The 20,339-nt window shown below is 35.7% G+C and overlaps 1 protein-coding gene across 2 annotated transcripts in view; it reads right to left on the minus strand.

The window, feature by feature from the left end:
• Positions 1-6,351: 6,351 nt before the first annotated feature.
• Positions 6,352-20,339, minus strand: part of LOC124357261 (sarcospan) — a 61,480-nt gene continuing 47,492 nt past the window's right edge. For both annotated transcript variants that reach the window (XM_046808836.1, XM_046808843.1), the window contains 3 exons: positions 9,479-9,645; positions 7,716-7,811; positions 6,352-6,778 (listed from right to left, as the gene is read on the minus strand). In XM_046808836.1, coding sequence (XP_046664792.1) covers positions 6,419-6,778; positions 7,716-7,811; positions 9,479-9,645 — 623 coding nt within the window. In that variant the 3' untranslated portion in view covers positions 6,352-6,418. The remainder of the gene's footprint in view (positions 6,779-7,715; positions 7,812-9,478; positions 9,646-20,339) is intronic.

Consider the following 20,339-nt stretch of genomic DNA (forward strand, 5'->3'; position numbering starts at 1 on the left):
AGACAACAAAGCAAGCTCAATCGTGGCATCGGAGATATAACTAATTTAATCTAAAATTTATTATAGTAAAAAAAAAAATTTACTAAGTAATAAGGACTTCGGTTCTTAAGATTTGCGTGCGAAGCCGTGGGTAACAGCTAGATAGAGGCAGGAATATGGTACATACCTTCATAATACGCCCAAGAGGCTCACGATGGAACGACTATCAATTATCTCAGCAATGTTTAGAATGTGATAGAAAAAGAATAAGTGAATATAGTGTACTGTTTTCAACGGGAAATTGCGTGCGAAGCCGCGGGCAACTTTTGCAAAAAATTATTGAAATGCGCAGCAAAGCGCGCCGGGCCCGCTAGTTAAGATATAAAGTATAATTATCAGCAAGTAAAAGGAACCACCAAACGAAAGAAAATACTAATATGAGTGTCGTATTCCCCACAGCTTAGAAGAACTCAGGTTCATGCGAGAGAATCCATATCAAACCTGCCAATGACTAAATAGATCCAGATGAAATTGAAACCAGAACATACGAGCACGTAGTTCTGAGAGATCCGGTAAATCGGAAAGAATCGCGTGTTCTCGTTTACTTCGGCAATGAGGCTAAAGGTTGTAAACTCTTAAGTTAGGCCTTGAAACGGAATGATGAGTTGTAGCAAATTGCAGTACAAGTCACAAACTGCTATCGAATAGAGGAAGACCACCATCATCAGAGATCTGAATAAATTGCATGAGACTACCGAAAGTCTCTGTAAACCAATTTTATTGGCGGGCACAAAATCTCGCTGTCGAACATCTTACAGAAAGCAAAACAATTAGGTTCTTTAGAACGCCTCTAAGCGTTTTGAATTTGATCATCTCCAAGCTGATTGAAAAAGACTAGATAAAAGGTAACAAAGCTTATGTTTAAGTGTGAGAGAAGGCAACACAAGTAGAATAGCTGGTAGGTGGGATGTGCCGTATAACTATCGCCAGATTCTAATATCTGGAAATGGACTGAGATCAGTGGGCTTGGATCAGTGTTTCTGTATACGAGTATTTAAAATGGATGCTGAAAGCCACGAATGCAAAAATAAAGTAGCTCGTAGTCGGTTTGGCATAGTCTGATCAAACAAATTGCATATGCCATCTTTAGAATAGAGTACTTTAAAAATTACAACTCGATGTAATAAGAGAAGTGGTCTGGAAATGGAGTTATGCTTTGAATATGTGAATTTTTTAATGAATGATAATCCCATTCATCAGCTTTACGGTAAACGATAATGATGCATAAGCGTTTTCCCCATCAAGATGATAGTTTTAATTATAATTTGTTAGTTTACATTTTTACTATAAAACAATTATTCTAAACGAAATAACTAATATTATTACAACAATATGTTTTTCTGAGCAAAACATATTTCCAAAGGGGGCGAGCGAATATAAGGCCATTAAAAGATTACGTTTTTTTATAAGTAAAATATTTTTCCGACATAAATTATATAGGCTATTCATATTTTTATATTTCATAAAATGCATTAATATTGGTTTTTAATATTAACCAGCTGGTTAAGCGCACAGCCAATTAGCGTTAGCGAACCCTGTCGATCAACAGGCTGGAAAAATGCATTTCTGTTTGTCTATCTGTCCAACGACATCTCGATAACGAACTGACGAATAGCTATTACGGGGGACACGTTTCGGTCGGCGGTCGTTGGACCCCTCACCGAGAGTGTAGTCGGTGTCAGGGAACTCCTACTTCGATACTTTAAATTTGGGATGACCCTCATTTCTATATTGGCATCATCGAGTTTGATGGCTTATGTAACTCGGTGGTATTTAACTGAGCGTTAGTGTACATTTTTATATTGGTCTTATGAGTAACAATGAAGGCAACGAGAAAATCTCAGAATAAACAAATTTGTAAAAAAACTAATTACAACCGTATGGAGCTGAAGCTAACATTATTTTTTAATCATATGGTGTTTTAACATGTGACATAGTAATACGTAGCCTTACTATCCAAAATTGTTCTTTTAGAAATTCACTTAGAATATAGGCCTACCTGTTAGCAGCTGATAGAAATGATTATTTTTGTGAAACGATTATAATTCTTCACAGTAAGAAGGATGGACCTGATGTTATGATCGAGACGCAAAGAAAAAGACATCCAGGCTCTCTTGCTAAAATTCGAGAGAGAAAGAGTGACATTGAGAGGGAGGGAGGTCGCGAGAGGGTGAAAGGGAGTGAGAGAGGGGGATAAGGAGGGAGAGGGAAGAAGAGAGGGATAGAGAGCTCATTTGTAGGTTAATTTTTTTTTAACTTTATTTATACATTAGAATAGGTTCCATGAAGCTGCAAGTCTGCCTAGCCATGGGATTTGGCTGATTGCAATTTAAGTATATAACTCAGTAGGCTACCTAAATTAATTTCTCTTTTGTCTGCTGGAGGGTTTGAAAATATTTCTTTTCTGTATGTTATGTCTTCTGTGTCCAACCATCTCTATTCTACAAATTAAAATACCTATATAGACTTGACATTTTACGTGCAACCTCAACGAAATCAGTTATGCGACACGTGTTGTGACGTATTATTTCCTTCAAATTAATGATTGTTTCATATAATTTACACTAATTTGTACCTCTGATGATTCGTGTGTGTGTGAGATTATTGAATTTTAGAATGTACGATTACTTTATAGAGCTAAGAAGAAGTTGAACAAGAGCAGACAAGAAACAAACTAGTACACTCAAACAACCCTTTTAAAGCTAGTACCACGCGTAGGATTTTTGGACGTGAATAAGTATGGTAAGAGACTGACTTACTGGTCGATAGAATTAGAGTCAACATTCTCACTGCTGTTGCAATTGTCACAGGGACATAATTTGAATTTGCTAGAATTGTATTTAGTCTATACACTGGAAACCCCAGTAGTGGGCTCAGGAATGAACCCCGTGAGTGATATTTCCTGCTGAGATTATCAGTGTAAGCATACATAAGTTTTTAAATGTCCTAAATGTTGATATTTATTGTCACTTGCACTTTATAAAATGAAAATATATTCAAATCACTAACTGTTTCCTGCGGCTTCGCACGCAATTTCCCTTGAAAACAGTACACTATATTCACTTATTCTTTTTCTATCACATTCTAAACATTGCTGAGATAATTGATAGTCGTTCCTTCGTGAGCCTCTTGGGCGCATTATGAAGGTATGTATCATATTCCTGCCTCTATCTTTCGTGGTTTTTGCTAGGTGTTGATAAGTTATTCAGAACAGTTACTGTATACGGATGAATCTCGGTAAACTAATTAGTTTATAAAAAATCAAATTCGGTCTGTTAAAATTAATTTTCTGTCTAAGATATTTCCAGTATTATTTAGGAGTGTGCCTTCAAGAAAATGTATCAAAGAAACCCAATTTCGATCATAAAGAGTCTTCTTTCGGCTCTTTTCATTTACCTTCCATGTAACCAAATTCGATTACCTTATGTGCAAACATTCACGGATTTTTACAATGAGGTTGTTTTCATAATAGCGTTTAATAGTATTTTCATTCCATTATATAGTTTATTGATCATTGGTACAATCTGAATTTAAAATTAGGCAATGACGTCTTCTATGCAACCTGCATTACACTACTGATCAAACACTTCACAATAACAATTTTCTAAATTTTAAATGTAAACAAATCTTTCTGCCTCTTTGATGAACTTCAGCTGAAAGTATTAACAGCTGTTAAGTATCAGTTCGCTTTGTATTATGTGTCGTAGCGCAGTCTGTTGGATCCAATATAAAACACTCTAACATCAACAACGATTTATAATTAAAAAAATAATTAAATAAACTATTTAAACAGTAATCTAACTTTTAAACACTCTCTAAAAGTATGCCTATATTACTTCCAGGAACGTGTAGAATCACTGTACAAAATTTCACGATGTTTCGTGCATTGGTTCCAGAGTTATAACGGAACATACAAACAAACATTCGCATTTATATATATAGATTACATGGGTGCATATAAGATCGTAAACCAAACATTTATGACTAATGTGTTTTACAGTCGGATTCTTCACATCTTAAAGAATTTTTAAATATCTTTTGACGACTGACGTTTTAAATCAATAAAACCGTTATTTTGAAATGTGTCATTATATGAGCGCGCTAGTCCAAACACCTATAAAATTCCTATTACACATTAATTATTAACACGTTTGTATTACTGTCGTAGTATACAAGGGTTTAGTGTGTTTTATGTCCTCTTCTTTAATAAAACACTACATTTATACTACATGATTTGTGATGCTGAAAACAGTACATGGGCCTTCCATATTCAAATTCGTGCCTATTTAACAGTGTCTGAGAGGAATTTGCTTTTGGATTTAAAGTAGTTCTTAATTTTACTTAAGCCCCGTCTGAAAGGACTAATAAATATATTATTAATGGAAATCTAAATTAGGTCGAACACTATTAGTAAAGGTTCAAAAGTACAACTCCTATGCAATAACTAAAAATTTGTCAAAAGCTAAAATAAGTAAGACAAACACATATTCACAGGAATAGAATTTTGTAAAATTAGGTATTACAACGGTTAATGTTTTGTCAGGGAATTCTCACAATTTATGTCGTATGGGTTCAACCCTGGCGCTATAAATTCTTAATTCTGTAACTATGAATGTCCTTTTCGTTAGACTTTATTTGTATTTAACTTTTGTAACCACATTAATGACGGATTTCCTGTAAGAATGTTGTATTCCTTCCAATCGCGTTTCCCAGAAACGTGGGGAAACGTTTTTGGGAGAAACCCATCATAATCTGGGAAAATGTGTATATGTATGTATGCATGGGCGGTTATATGAAGTATGATGAGAGCTTGTATCAATAACTACCAAATTGAAAAAAATCAGACTTCCGTTATTTGCACATACAATGGATGAGTTCTAAATTAGTCTCAACCACCATGGTGACAGTTCACATTTCTGAAAAACTTGAAAATTTCATAGAGCAAAACGAATATTAATTTTAGAATGGCTTTAGAGCAATGTTGGTTTTTATATGCTTTTTTGATATCTCGTAAGGTCATGGGTAACGACAGCACAGTTTTGGAAACTTACAATTACACTGATTGCAACATATTAAGTCCACGTTTATAGGAACAAATGTATAATGCTTATAACGATTTCTTATTGTTAGGTTTCAAGATGGTGGAGTTTATAGATATTTTAAAGTAATTCACTTATATTGACATGCCAACCATTACAGAAGTCTTACCATAAGTGCCGTACAAATTACCTACTAAATGAACGTGTTTGATTCAGAAATTAAGAAATTTGAGTGTCTGTGATGTAAAAGTATGTGTTGTAGCTGATTCGTTTTACAATAGGCTTTTCATCTTTATTAAAGAAAGTCAAGTGATTGAGATAAGTTATGAAAGGAGTGGAAGAAGGATTAAGGTAAGTTTTATTGCATTAACCAATTAATTCCTTTAATTCACATTGCCACTTAGCTTGTTAGCAAAAATATATTTTATATAAGGCAATTATATGATGCTGCAGTGTTTTGCTAGATACACTTCTTACAACACTTGGGCTCTACGTTGAAAACTTACTTAATTTAGAATTAACCTCAGTGTTAACCCGCAACTACTGCCAATACCAGCCTATAAGTCATAAGCGATATTGTTGGACGAGATAACAATATTATATGTATCCTATGAGGTTGGCTGTAACGTATACTGTGTTCTATTAATAAATAACCAATTTTGTAACTTTTAAGACGAGGAATGATGGAGTTATCATTGTATGTGAGGCACAGTTATGGGCTGTGAACCAGGGAGTTAGAGTTCTACCCAAACAACAGATGTAAAGATATAAGTAAATTTCGAATACACGGTAAAATTAAAATAGTTCTTAACTACAAATGTACAATGGCGTATCCATAAGAGTTCTTTGGGTGCAGGAGTACCCATCCCTAGCAAATTCATGGATGCGTCAGTGAACGTTAAATTAACAGTTGGGTGAGCATTTAAATCATTTCAAACATATAACTTTCACGTGTCACAAATCACCAATCCAGGTGTCACATACCTGCGTTATTAATTATTCTTCATATTTGTGGGAATCCAAAGAATTGTTTGGATAAATGTTACATCTCTGTATTCTTTAAGATGGAAAAGACTTTGTGACTATTTTACATGAACACATGAGTTGCTCCTAATACATCCAGTTTTACTCTCTGATATATTTGCCAATATCGTCATTTAGAGTTCTACACGTTTTGAAGACAAATTCTACCACGACAACTGCTCAAAATGTCCTTGTGATGCCTTAAATGAAAGATAGCGGTGATAATTTCTCAGCCAATGATACTCCAAGGTAGTATAAAACACAATTAATTACATTTATTTAAGTACACATTATTTACAGCATTCAGTCTTGAAAGGTCAAAGTTTGTTGGTGATGACCATAGGCCTGTTTATCTCGTTCGTTCGCACTTGGGAGTAGACGTAAGAGTATCTGCTGCTCCAGTGCAGGTAGAGGTACCATGCGACTAGGATGCCGCCTAGGCAGTTGACCGAGGCCGAGGTGACGAGGAGGAGTGTCAGCATATTCTCTACCTCAGGACAGCTGAGGTCGGGGTAAGGCCGCTCCTCCAGGTAGCTTGTGTTGTTGGTGCGGCATATGCAGACGTCAAGCTCTGCCTCACACACCATCTTCTGCAGGGAGAGCAGATGTATCACAGCGAACATCACTGCACAGAAACATCCCACGCCGGCGATCACAGATACTGTGAGACTTGTCACCTGCGCCAACATGTATTTTGTTAGTCTTATATTATATCGCAGCTCAAGAAATGTAATTGCACATACACAATAACATAATACTTAAAATATGAAGTAAATCCAATTTTCGAATTTAATTTAATTTTACAATCATCTCCTCCGTTCTTTTTCTTCAGCTGTTAAGGATTTGCAATCAATTCTAATTTTAGAAATGTTTTAAATTTTAAGATGGGTTGCGTGTGAAGTTCTAGAATCCACAAAAATATAAAAATAATTTTAATCACTCCTCTTGGGATTATGAGAATTTGTAGTAGTGATTTTGTAACCAGCTGTGAGTACAAAGAACAACTGAAATGTAAATATGGAACCTTTCGCAATATGCACTTGAGGAAACATCATATATTATATTAATTATGGTTTAAGAACGTAATATTCTTTTCATTGGAATAATACTAATTAAGGATTTTTACAAAAACCTGTCGTTTCTTTCTTTAAGTAATCTTTTATATACATACCGTACTGTAAAATTTCGCATCCTTCTTTTCATTAGTTTTTGCGTTGCAAAATATCGCACAAAAATAACACTGTAATCCCGAGTGGAGTGATAAAAATCTTTTTTTTTTAATTTTTATTTAGTTCTAGGAAGCTAAACGGAACCTGGAAACTCCTATACCTACCCCTAAGATACCCCTTACACCATAATTTAATACTTTTTGGTGTCATAGAGTAATCAACAGTTCTTTTTAATTATTAAGTTTTTATAAAAGGGTCGAGATGGGACTGTTTTTTTTTATTACAGATTTAATCCAACCTAAATCCTATTGCATTATCTTAATCAGCTATCCCCGCATTCTCTTATTCAGAAAGAACGAATCGCATAATGTTACCCTTTAATTTATTACATCCCACAGCAAACATTAATACAATAATGAACAGCATAAACTGAAAATGTATTTACCTTAAAACTAAACACACAACATGACAGTGGGTAACCAGGATAATCTTTTCGACAGCAGCAGAGCAGAAGTAGTCCTAATAGTCCGGACAGAAGAAGCTGAAACACACAAAAATTAATTAATTCCTTTAATATTTTTCGCAATACGCTCTTCAATAAAAAATCGACGCAATGTTAAAATATTACAATTCAATTCTTGGAATGATGTACAAGTTCAATTCCTAATGTCTACTTTATTTAAAAATTAACTATGGACATAACCTATTTTTAAGGCAATATGAAAGGAAGACAGAGTAAACTATTAGTATTATTTGACACCAATAAAATATGGTACAAATCGCTCTATCCATAGAAGACTGTAACTAATATAGTCATAGGTAAAGAAAATTGATGCTAAATTTTAGTTTTAAATTAAATTAAAACGACATGATCATATATCGGTGTTATTACTTTAATAATTTCAGTACAAGTATAATTGATGACAACTTTAAACCACGAAAGTTTAAATCTACAAGAAACGGCAATAATCAAAGTTATACGGCGCAGCTCTAGTGTCAGACCTCAAAACTTACTCAATAACCTCTCGGACCTCAGCACACCTCGTCCGTATGAATGATTAACCTCCTGAGTAAACAATACATCAAAAGGTAATACTAGTCTAATGATAAGAGATTTGATATGGGGTGGTTTGTCTTTTTACCAATAAGTTAAAGAGGCCAATACATTTAAAGTTCTTTGGGAATTTATATTTAGTCGCTAATTCAGACTTTATACTTATAAAAGTTGAAAACGACTAGAGCATGCCCAATTGTTGTGAGAATATACCAAGAACGCTTGTACAACAATCAGAAATACACTAAATTTAACGAGGAAGTAACACATCCCGTGGACTTCTCTGAATTAGATTCATGCAGAACCTGCGCACAGTCATAAGCATAGAGTGGCATATTATATAGTGTACAATACGACCACTGTACAATATATTACTCTATGGCCATAAGTCTGCAACAGTTCTCTGGGCAACCGCCGTTCCCGAAACGGAAGGTTAGCTTCAAAACATGACACGTCAAGTTTTACCACAAAAACTTAGTTTTTGTTGTCCAGAGTAAAGTTAAGTAATATAAATTATATTGAGAATGAATATACTTACTGAACAAGTTTTTATGAGCATTTATCGGTATTTAACCCTCCAACTGCGCGAGAGATAAGACTAGTTAGTGTTCCACTTTAGCTTGTGTCGGTGTGATGTGTTGTTTGTGCTCTTGTTTTTGTTCAGTGACAACGACTGGGCTTCATTTTCTCCTGTCTGGATTGCAAGGTGTTGTCAGATAACATTTTAGTAACAGTCTGTCGCCATACATTGTAGTAGATTTATGTATTAAGTTTTTTACATGTGTAGAAGAAGGTGGATTTCAATCAAATATCTGAAATTCTATTACCCATTCCAAATCTATTTTCAGCTTTACTCTACAATGTTTAATACCTGAAAAGCGTTTTCGAAAGTTTGAACAGTCACCATCATTAAACTTTAATAGATTCTAAAAATTTGGCAAATCAATGGTTTTTAAATACTCTAATAGAACATTTCTAAAGTAGTTCATTTGTACAGTACAATTGTAAGCAGTATCAACAGATTATACTGGCATTAATGATTTTCACTTTTAGGAAACGAATTGTGCACGAAGTAGTTTTTACAGGCAACTACAATAAATATAACTTCAGGAATCTTCACAATCGGGAGTTGGCTGTGCGTGTAAGGTACTTACCGGAAGTCCACTCCAGAATGGTATGTCCCGGAAGCTGAGGCTTGGAGAATATATGTATATCCAGCTGGAGACAGTGACTACGGCAGCTCCTACCAAAGTCTGGAGCCCTGCCAGCCCCTTAGCTAGCTTGTGGTGGTACAGGATCGGTGGTAGGTACTTCCTGGGCACTGTCAACAGTACATATGAATATAAATACTCAGCAGCAGACAGTAGTTACGGTAGCTCCTACCAAAGTCTGGAGCCCTACAAGCCCTTTAGTAAAATTGTGGTGGTACAGAATCATTGGTAGGTACTTTCTGGGCACTGTCATGTCTGTAAAGGGACTGTTGGTAGACTGATTCCCCTGAGAGCAGCTGCTGAATCAAATGTTCCAATGACTACTGGAGAGGAGAATCATCATTGTATTTAAGCAAATATTTTAGTGCTGGGGAAGAAAGGTACATTTACTAAAGTGTAGTTAATGAAGTCGATAACAATTAGATGAACAATAAAGGAGATGTACGTGGTCTGCGGACTTTGGGGATGGACGGCAAGTGTAGATGAGTGAAGCGTCTAGGGAAGGGAGGTCGTCCAGCAATGCCCTGGGGTGTGTCAGGTTACATTTACAGTGAGTAAAATATCTAAATAAAACCCACAGTTTGTCAATTTTAGATTACAGCGATTAGGTAAGTACTAATTAATTTACCTTATAAAATTTCCTAAAACATAAGGTCAGAATTTGACTCCAAGATCCCCTTTGAAGCAGTCGACAAGAACTATTCTTTCTATAGGAAATTTCGCTGTACTTTTTCTTTAAACTAATATAACAATTCCAGCTCTAAATTTCCCAAAATAAAAATAAATATTACTATAAATTTTAAGACCGTATACATTTTCTTGATCGGGAAACAAAACAAAACCAACTGATCGTAGCAACAAAGCAAAGTCAACATTGGCGTCGGAAATAAAATTCACTCGAACCAGTAGTGGTCATAAATTTGCACTAAATTGCGTGCAAAGCAGCGGATAACTGGTAGCAGTGCAAATACAAGAGACCATGTAGCAGTAAATTAAATGTAATAAAAGACTTTTACTATAAATTTAAAGACTGTTATGAAACCTATCAAGTTGTCTATTTACAAAAGTAGGCTTCTCAGAGATTTATATTTTCTTGATCGAGAGAGAGGCAAAATCAGCTTTGGAACAAAAAATACTAAGACCGGAGTAAATTAAAATGACTATAAATATATACTGTTTAACATATTTCTTGATCGATGGAAGACGTAAAATTAAACACTGGCGTCGGAAATATAATTAATTAGAACCAGAAGTGCTCAAGCAGGAGCAAAACATACGAAATTGCGTGCGAAGCCGCGGGTAACTGCTAGTCAATAAATAAATAAATATATATATATATAAAATATATATATATATATATATATATAAATATATATATATATATATATATATATATATATATATATATATATTATATCGTAATTGTACGATATGTTGACATTTTAAAATGTTAGTCTTAAGTGTTTATGTCATTTTGTTTGTACGCTGGAACTCGTTAGTCTGATCAATAAATCTTTGTTTCTGTTAGACGTGTGTATTTCTATGTATTAAATTAAATGAAAAATGCCTTTATTAATGAGGCGGAGTTAGGGTTGTAAAGCCCTCTCTGTCACTCAACCTCAAAAAACAAAATGAAATCAAGAAATCTTTGTTTTTAGTTTTAATATAAAACTATGATGCACGCCAAGCCACGTCATTGAAAATTGAAAAGATCTGTCTAACTCTATATTATAAACATGTAGTCGTAAAGTATATAATGTATATATTATACAAAATAGTCACAGCAAACTAAAATCAGTTGGAGGCTTTTACAGCACAGATAACGTTTAATATCTAAAACAGGATGCATTGAGATCAATGATACAGATAAATCCAACAATGAGTGCGGGACTATTGTTGGCTTGGTGTTAATGGTTTCCGCATCCGCTCTTTGCTACAACAACGGCAATGATGCTACACCTCCTCTCCACTCATTAACTTGTGTTTAAAATCCAGATGGCTCGTGTAAGTTTGAAATTTAATTTAAATAATGTACTATATTTTGAATGTTGACAATAGATTACCTACAAACCTGGACTATTTGAATAAAAACATAGACTAACAACCTTTGTCACATTTTATATATAATAAAATTAAGAAACTTTATTTTAATGACAAGTTCATTCTCGTGATAACAAAACCTACACAGTCAATGGTATCAAATGTATGGCAAACACTTTCTTGTTTAGTATCTATTGCCATGCAAAAACATCCATATCAATCTGTTCACTATTTCTACTACAATCAACTAAATCTGGTACTTCCTAAAACTATTTCTGTCTTTTCAAGTTAAGAGAATTATAAAAAATAAACTGCTTAAGCCTTTTCAGAAGCTCACTCTTTCCATCCTCATTGAGGTTAAATTTGGGGTAGTTCCGCCTTGAGTGAGATAATGAGGACGCATTTTCATCAAGCTTACACAAAATGGTTATAGGTTAAACAGAGAGATATCTTTTGCAGCTTACATGTCTTTGATGTCGAAACGATGCAAAGAGTTTGTTTTGAAAGCCTTCGTCGCTTACTTATTTTGGATCTTGAATACTTGATGGGATACTGTACTTCTCAGTGGTCTCACTGTCATTGGAAAACGCATGGTTTGCAGACAACCTGTCTCACGAGACCTAATGGGGCATTGCACACACGCAAACTTTAAAAACATATTTTGTTTGAACTGAGGTGGCATTAAGAATATAATGGCTTCACTTTTAAATCGGTTTATGGTGATATTGAGGTATGCTTGATTTTCTAGAACATAATCTCGCTAGCCTCGTCGAAATTAGAAGATTGGATTTATCGCTTCACCGGCAACTCTATCTGATCAACCTCAAGATTTGAAGGAAACAGGATTTTCCGGACATTTTCCATCGTTTAGTGGTACAATTATTAATCAGTAACATAACTCAGTCCAGAAAGTCCTGTTTCTTTCACAATTCTTCAATTTTGAAAAACAATCTTTAAACGGCAGGATGTATCGGGATCACGCACTTTATTCTCAGGGAACCCTACCTCGTTGGCCCAGAAGCATGATCGGGACATACAGCTTCGCTGCTGCGTCAGTCGATAACTCTGTATCATCAGTCTCAAGCCTAGATGAGGAAAACATCGGCTTTGCTATTTCATATCATCAATGGAAATACACCGGCTTCGCCACAAACCCTACCTCGTTGAGCTGGATGTGAAATGGGGACATACAGCTTCGCTGTTGCGTCAATCGATAACTCTGTATCATCAGTCTCAAGGCTGGATGAGGAAAACATCAGCTTTGCTATTTCATATCATCAATGGAAATACACCGGCTTCGCCACAAACCGTACCTCGTTGAGCTGGATGTGAAATTGGGACATACAGCTTCGCTGCTGCGTCAGTCGATAACTCTGTATCATTAGTCTCAAGGCTGGATGAGGAAAACATCAGCTTTGCTATTTCATATTATCAGTGGTATACACCAGCTTCGCCACAAACCCTATCTCAACGCCCTCAACGTGGGATTGAGAGAACCTCTTCACCGACAACCCTATCCAAATAGCCCATATCCTACCAATATCCAATGACACGTTCTATCTCAGAGCACTGTAACAGACTTTCACTCTTACTGTAAGACTGTCAGGGAACTAGACACTGTTCCGGTTGGGAACAAAAATGTTAAAACTAAAGTATTATTTTACAACAAGGTAGGCATACAGTACACCATGTGTCACGTAACAGATTGCGCCGAAGTTGCATGCAAAATTTGAAGCAATCAGTTCATTTCATCAGGTTGCATGTGTCACTATTTCAGATGCTAAAAACGAAGAATTATTGTAATCAGTTTGTTTACAAATTTATTTATTCTGAGGTCTTCTTATTCCCATTGTAGTTACCCAAACAGAGACAGACCGAAATTAAAATTTTCAGCTCGTCGAGTGATAAGCTACTCTAACGCTCAGCTAAAATACATATATAAAATGCAATATTCCCAATTTGCATGTATACTCACACACATTCCAAAAATATTGAGTTGTACATTGAATCATGTCAATGCGGTATAGTTAGTGGATACATACAAGGTTTTAAAGCGCAGAACAAATTATGTTATTGTAACTTCGAATAGTCAAATTTTCATCAGAGACAGAAAATGAGACTGCCAATTAATCATAAATTTGAGAAACTGCTTTATTAAAATATGTTTAGTACATGTGCGTTTTTATGGCTGTATACCTGATTTCTAAGGATAAGTAAACATATGAGAACTGATTATATCGACTAACACAAGATGGAGAACAACCACAGCGTTAATGTTAAGCCCTAAATTTTCAAACTACTTTTATTTCAATACCATTTTTTATTTTACATTTTAAAACACCAAGAATACTGTAGGGATGTGAGCTCTGAAATTCACAAATATATTTTAATAGTAGCATTGATATTTTTAACGCTCAAAGAAAGCGAAAAATAAAACTTTTATTTAGTTTTTTAGTCATAATTACGGTTTTAAATTGACTTTTGTTTTTTATTAATCTTGAAGATTAATAAAACATCAACAAAGTTTTTTTTATTTAACTATCGGTACATAAATAAAATATTTTTTCTGGTCTATAAATTGATAGCAATGATCTTTTCATACCAGTCCCGTTTATCACATAAACACCATAAGTCTTTTATGGATGTTGAACCAAAATGTACTTGAAGTACAAAATCTTAAATGTATATTGTTGTACATCTTGGCTTCCATTGCAAAGAGGTTACTAGCGAGATGAAACAATGATGGAATTACTAATCTGCAAAGAATGTCTCTGGTCTACGGACCAAAACAAATGGGTTATTTCCAGCCTTGGCCGGCCCTAGTTCCAGCATTGTCATTATGTCCAGAACATTCATGTCTTGGCCGTGTAGCAGTCTTCTCTATTGCAGATAATTTCATATTATATATATATATATATATAATATATATATATATTATATATATATATATATGACAGAGAATACTAATACTAACTGTACTATGAGGTCGGTACCTTTCTCGCAGTCACCAAATATGTATTTTCTATTAGAAGATCTGATCTGAAAGTTTTCCTTTGAAATATCTGGTCCAAGATTCACGCGTAAGTGGTGAAAAGTATGTGAAAAACCTCTTTCCCCCTAGTAGTAGATACTCCAGGGACAGGATGTTTCTTTTAGATTCGTGGACTAATCGAGTTTTCACAGCTCCATAGAGATTAGAATATCCTTCATCTCATTTATAACTGGACCGGTTCAGTACAGATAAACTATCCTTCTCTTAAAATCTGCTTAGCTTCGAATTTAAAATTTTCCACCCAAAAATCATTTTGATTTATATGGCCAACTTTAATTTTAGAACTGGGCCAAAATGTGCTTCTCTCGCATAAAAGTGTAGAATTTATCATTATGCTTAAAAGGATTTGCTTGTGAAAATCTAAAGGGCCCTGGAATTGTGGATCATTACAAAAATGCAATTATGGACTAAAATTATTTGAACGAGTCATGTCGAAGGTGAAGTCCAAACAAACCAACTTATACCTTCTGCTCATTTGGCAATACATTTGGGGAAGACTTTCCTTCAGTACCAGCTGTGATCAAATTTGGAGAGTACCAAAATGTTAATGATCAGTTGCGTAAAGCTTCAGCCAACCTGAGGTTATGAATATATCTGAACACAATACTGGACCAAGTGGAGAGGCCATGGGGGTTATGATCCTCCGAAATTAAAAAAGGTCTCTATTTAAATAATAATTAAAATCGTATTTTAACCACACAAAATAAAATTAACCTTACTTAAATTATTTTTTCTGTTGCACTTTACACGTAATGAAGTAAAATCTGAATACGAGTACATTTCCTTGTGAAATAACCAAAACAGTTTTCTTTTCTTCTTGCCTTCAGAAATCTTATAGAACTGTGGCTACAGTTTTTCAATTATAAAATAAACACTTTATCGCTTCAACCTTTAGGAATTGTACAGGTTATTGACCAGTAAGGTTGAGTGGGAGGAGACTCGCTTTATATTTGCAACGACTGCACAAAAATACGAATTCCACAAACAAATAAAACAGTCGACAAAACAGTATGTCCCGCCAACACAGATGACAAGACCAGAGATAGTGCGTGGGCGAACTAGCTCGGCGAAGCCCTACAAGTCTCCAACGTCTTCAGCGGTCCATACTTCTCTCTCATCTTCGCTATTCTCTAAACAAGGAAGATTAAATATCCATAAGACTAAAAAATACGTAATTTTACAGAGTTTAGTTACGCCACGTCTCGCATAACAGTCTCGCTGAGACTACATACACAATGTCAGAGTATGTAGTTAATTTTGGGTCTGGTTCTATTAATCCACTGATCGTTAGCCCAACGACCGAAACATTAATTTAGTTTTAAATAAGAGGGATTTTTAAAAAATTTACTTACAAATACGAATAGCTTATATGGTAAGTTGGCCCAATGACTACGTTACAGTAACAAGTAAAATTGTTCGATTACACCTATGTTCGATAGGCCAACGACCCTTTGTACAAATTACATTTCTTCATCGAGGTTCGTTGGGCCAACGATCAGTGGAGTAATAGAACCATCCTAGCCTGTGCCAACCTAGGCCTCACCAGAAGGTACCAGGAAATGAACATCTGTATAATGTCAGACAGTCAGGCAGCTCTTAAAGCTCTTGACTCCAACAGCATTTCATCCAAGCTTGTGTGGGAGTGCTTTAACACTCTCTGCAAGCTTGGATCACGCAACTGTGTGCGTCTTGGTTGGGTACCGGGCCACACAGGCATAGGTGGCAACGAATGCGCCGACAGGCTTGCCAAAAGCGGAGCAAGCATGCCATACACCGGTCCAGAACCGAGTTGTGGTATAAGCAAGTCAGCCGCTTATCAAAGTATAAACAAATGGTCCAGGAAGACACACCGCTTGCGGTGGCAGAGTCACCAAGGACAAGCACTCGGCAAAAGACTGCTTGCCGATTCTAGCTCCGGATTCACCAGATGGCTGATGGGGCTGGGGAGGGATCGGGTTAAGCAAGTGATTGCCTTGATCACTGGACACGGCCACTTCAGGAAACACCTAAACACTCTAGGTTTACGAAATGAGGACTCGGAGTGTAGACTCTGCAATAAGTCTGAAGAGACTGCAAAACACATAATACTGGACTGTGAGAGACTGGGAGCAAGGAGAAGGGCTCTTTTTCGGTGATAAACAACCAGGCGACGAACCAGATGCTAGTATCGGGGAAAAGCTTCTTAGCCTAATTAAGGGCACGAAGATAGGCTTACCCCTCTAACATCAAAGGGGCACACAATAAGCTCAGGTTGACGTGTGAGGATCTAGGAATCCACCCCAATATCCCAAAGGAAAAAAAAAAAAAAAAAAAAAAAAAAAATAGAACCATTCCCTTAATTTCATGTATTTCTGTGCACAAGCAGACAAACGGGCACATTTCATACAGAAAATACATTTTATATCTCTACGGTAAACAAAGGAGAAATTGTGTTAGCGTACTGAGTAATAAGCTTATATAAACCTCAGCCAAATTACATGGTTGGACATGCACCATCATATAACTCATTTTTGTCTATGTAGAAATTAAGTTTCATGCAAAATCTAATTTTTGTTAATATACCAGAGTAATATACAGAAATGTAGCTTCATCCCAATTTTAAGTCTATTGATTAGTTTGATTGGACAAAGAGATAGACATACAAAATATGAAGTATTTCTAGCCTCTCGAGTTAACTCTCTGCCAATAATATAGAGGTCTCAATTGGTTCGATCGTACATTGTCAAAGGGGTTCTCAGTAAGTTTTTATTGTGTTTAAAATATTATTTAGTTTTAGAGTCAATACTTAATCTCATAAAAAAGTAACTAAAAAATACATCGAAAGCACGATTAGTAAAAAACATAGAGGGAACCTCCAATGATGATTTATTAGGTGTGGCCAATTTTTGGCACCCTGACTTTAAAAGTATACCCCAAGTATTATATGATTATATTTTGCTAGATTCGACACCGTGTTTCCAGTCAACATAGCTAAGCATTTTCTAACAGTGAAAAATGTGTATATTTAACAAAGATAATTGGCTGACCGTCAGTGAAGCATATCACGCGAGGGGTTGGAAATATTTAACTTCTATGTCTCTCCTCTGCAGTCAACTACAGTGAATCTCTAGGACGAACTTACCTACAGGGCTGAGATTTATTATAGACTTTCGTTTTCGATAATGGTACAAATCACTTTATGGGATTTGCCTGAGTATTTCCAAAGACTTTTAATTTTGCCTAGTGAGAAACTATGACACAACAAGAAAATGCTGAACAAATTAATTTGAAAACCAGTCGAGTAAATCATATGACATTTTATATATGATATAGTTACACTCATACAACTAATGAAGCTCCTGAAGCTAAATGAGGAATTTTCAACTCACTTTGCTGAAAAGGTAATTTTGTTTCAAATCCTAAAAGTCATCTTAAAAGTTGCAATTGAAAATGGACCTCCAGAACCTAACATGATTGAACATGCCGCCAATGAGAATTTAAAGAGTATATTTAAAGAAATGCCAGGTATGGTTTGAAATGTATTTCGTAGTATAGGTTCATTATTATTTAATTGCGATGTCTGATCATTTATTAATAATCAATTAGCAAATTACGGTATTGTTTTTACTTATATTATTGCCAGTTTTGAGTTTTGACTTCAAGAGGACAGAACACTTTAGAAGTTGAATGTTTTCAGCTTTTGTGTCGTATATATGTGAACCAACTTCTAATCTATTTTGGTGAAAAGAATGTCATAATTCGAGCCAAGATGGGCTGACACTGTTAGTCAAAAGCGATTGCACAAATTTCCCACAGACAAAAGAAAGACACTGAATCAACAAGTCAACAACTTCAAAGACTATTTTAGTAAATAAATCAATGTATTTTGAATGAAAAAGTTTGATAGTTAAACCTGCTGCATTGGCTCAGTCTCTGTAGAACTTACAATTATTGGTATTCAGTGTACGTGTCTAACCATGTTGTCTTCCAATAAATGCGCGTGAATCCTAAAATCTTTAAATTTGGCTTTTTAACAATAAAGTTGGAGACACCTACAATGATTGATTGGGCCGTTAAGTATCGCCATATTAATGCAAATGCTACTCTATATTTTCAAAATCATAAAACTTTTCCAACTCAACCTATTCAAAATTATAAATCATAATGGCCTTAATCTTGTTCTTTATTCAATTCTGATGATAACCATTTTTATGATTCGTCCTAACTTCAAAATAACATTTTACCACAGCTCACGATAAATCTTTTAGACACAACGCCACCCTTTACTAGTAGAGAGGATAGGGAATTATTTTTTGTCCCACCCACGGATAGGGGAAAGAGGTCCAGATGGTTCCTTCGTCCAATAGATGAATGCTCTATTCCCTATTCTCATGGAGATTAGAACCCTCTCGGCCTGTAGTGGACGAGGTGGGTTTGAAAATAGGAGCGTTCACATGTCCTCGATTGAATGACATTTTTAACGAAGCAATTGAAAGATTACACGTTTTTTTATTTGGTCTTTTACTGTTTCCCGGACACCGCATATCCAAGAGTATTGGTCTTTCCCCTCACATTCTGTTAAATATGTTGCTCGTATCCATACCATATTAATCGTCTAATTTATATTATTCCTGATGTTTTTTAAGTGTTCCGTCTGTCCTTCGTATAATTTCTGCGTTTGGCCTATGTTCTGATCTTGGTATGCGACAGGTTCTTCTCAGGTAGTCCATGTAAACAGTTTCAGCTTTATTCTTTCCATTTTTTGTTATTCACCAACATTCTGCTCCTTGTGTAAGGATAAGCTCAAAAATTGCCTTTTAGATTGTCACTTTGGTTTTCAGTGCAACTCAGTAGGACCAAAGAGATGAATTCAACATTTGTATACTTTTCCTAACTTTTTGCAGACTGTAAGCGATATGACATGCAGTCGTTCCTTGAGTTGTGATAATTTTTTACATACCCACAGTGAAAAACTTCCAATCCTTATCTTCAACAGTTTTATGTGGGCCTCCGTCACAAAATTCTTTTACCAGCCAAATATTTTAAAGTTCAGTTTCTACACTGTTTTGATAATGCTAAAACATGATATGAACCAATGGATCCAAACACGAAAAGATCCTCTCATCTCATAGTCTGATAGATTGCAGACAGCGTGGGTTTTCTCGGATTGCGCTGGATTCGATCACGAATAATTGGCAGTGATCTCGCGTATAAGTCGGCAGCTCTGTAAATAGAACCCGCTTTGTGTGCTGCTGGCGGGGGGGGGGGAGGATCGAGAGGGGGCCATGAAGTTGAGGAGCCAAGATCTCATCTGCTCTCTTGTTTGTTTTGCAAGGCGGGCCAAAGCTGTGGTTATATAGGTCACTTCAGCTTTCAATTGTGTGTTTCAGTTGTTATTCGACATCTAGAACATTGAAACGTACATCTGTTACTCTTGTTTTTGTCAATGGAAACCCAATAGATTTCTTTGCGAGCCCACGGGCGGTATAGGAGCGCCCAGTCTATGTAAGTCTCGTAGCGACGTATCCGGCACGTCCTGGGTGAATGTACGGGCCTGGTACGTCACTGACGTCACCATGTCACCTCGACATCAGGCCAGTTCACGTCGAGTTCGGGTACTGGCGTCATATTGACCTTAAATACCTGTATAGGTCCGATTTTTAAAAGCGGGACTGATAATGTACCAATGTCAGGAAAGCGCTTTAAAATATTTATAAACTGCAGGCTTGTTAT

This window comes from Homalodisca vitripennis, chromosome 1 (assembly GCF_021130785.1).
Source record: "Homalodisca vitripennis isolate AUS2020 chromosome 1, UT_GWSS_2.1, whole genome shotgun sequence".
NCBI lineage: Eukaryota > Metazoa > Arthropoda > Insecta > Hemiptera > Cicadellidae > Homalodisca > Homalodisca vitripennis.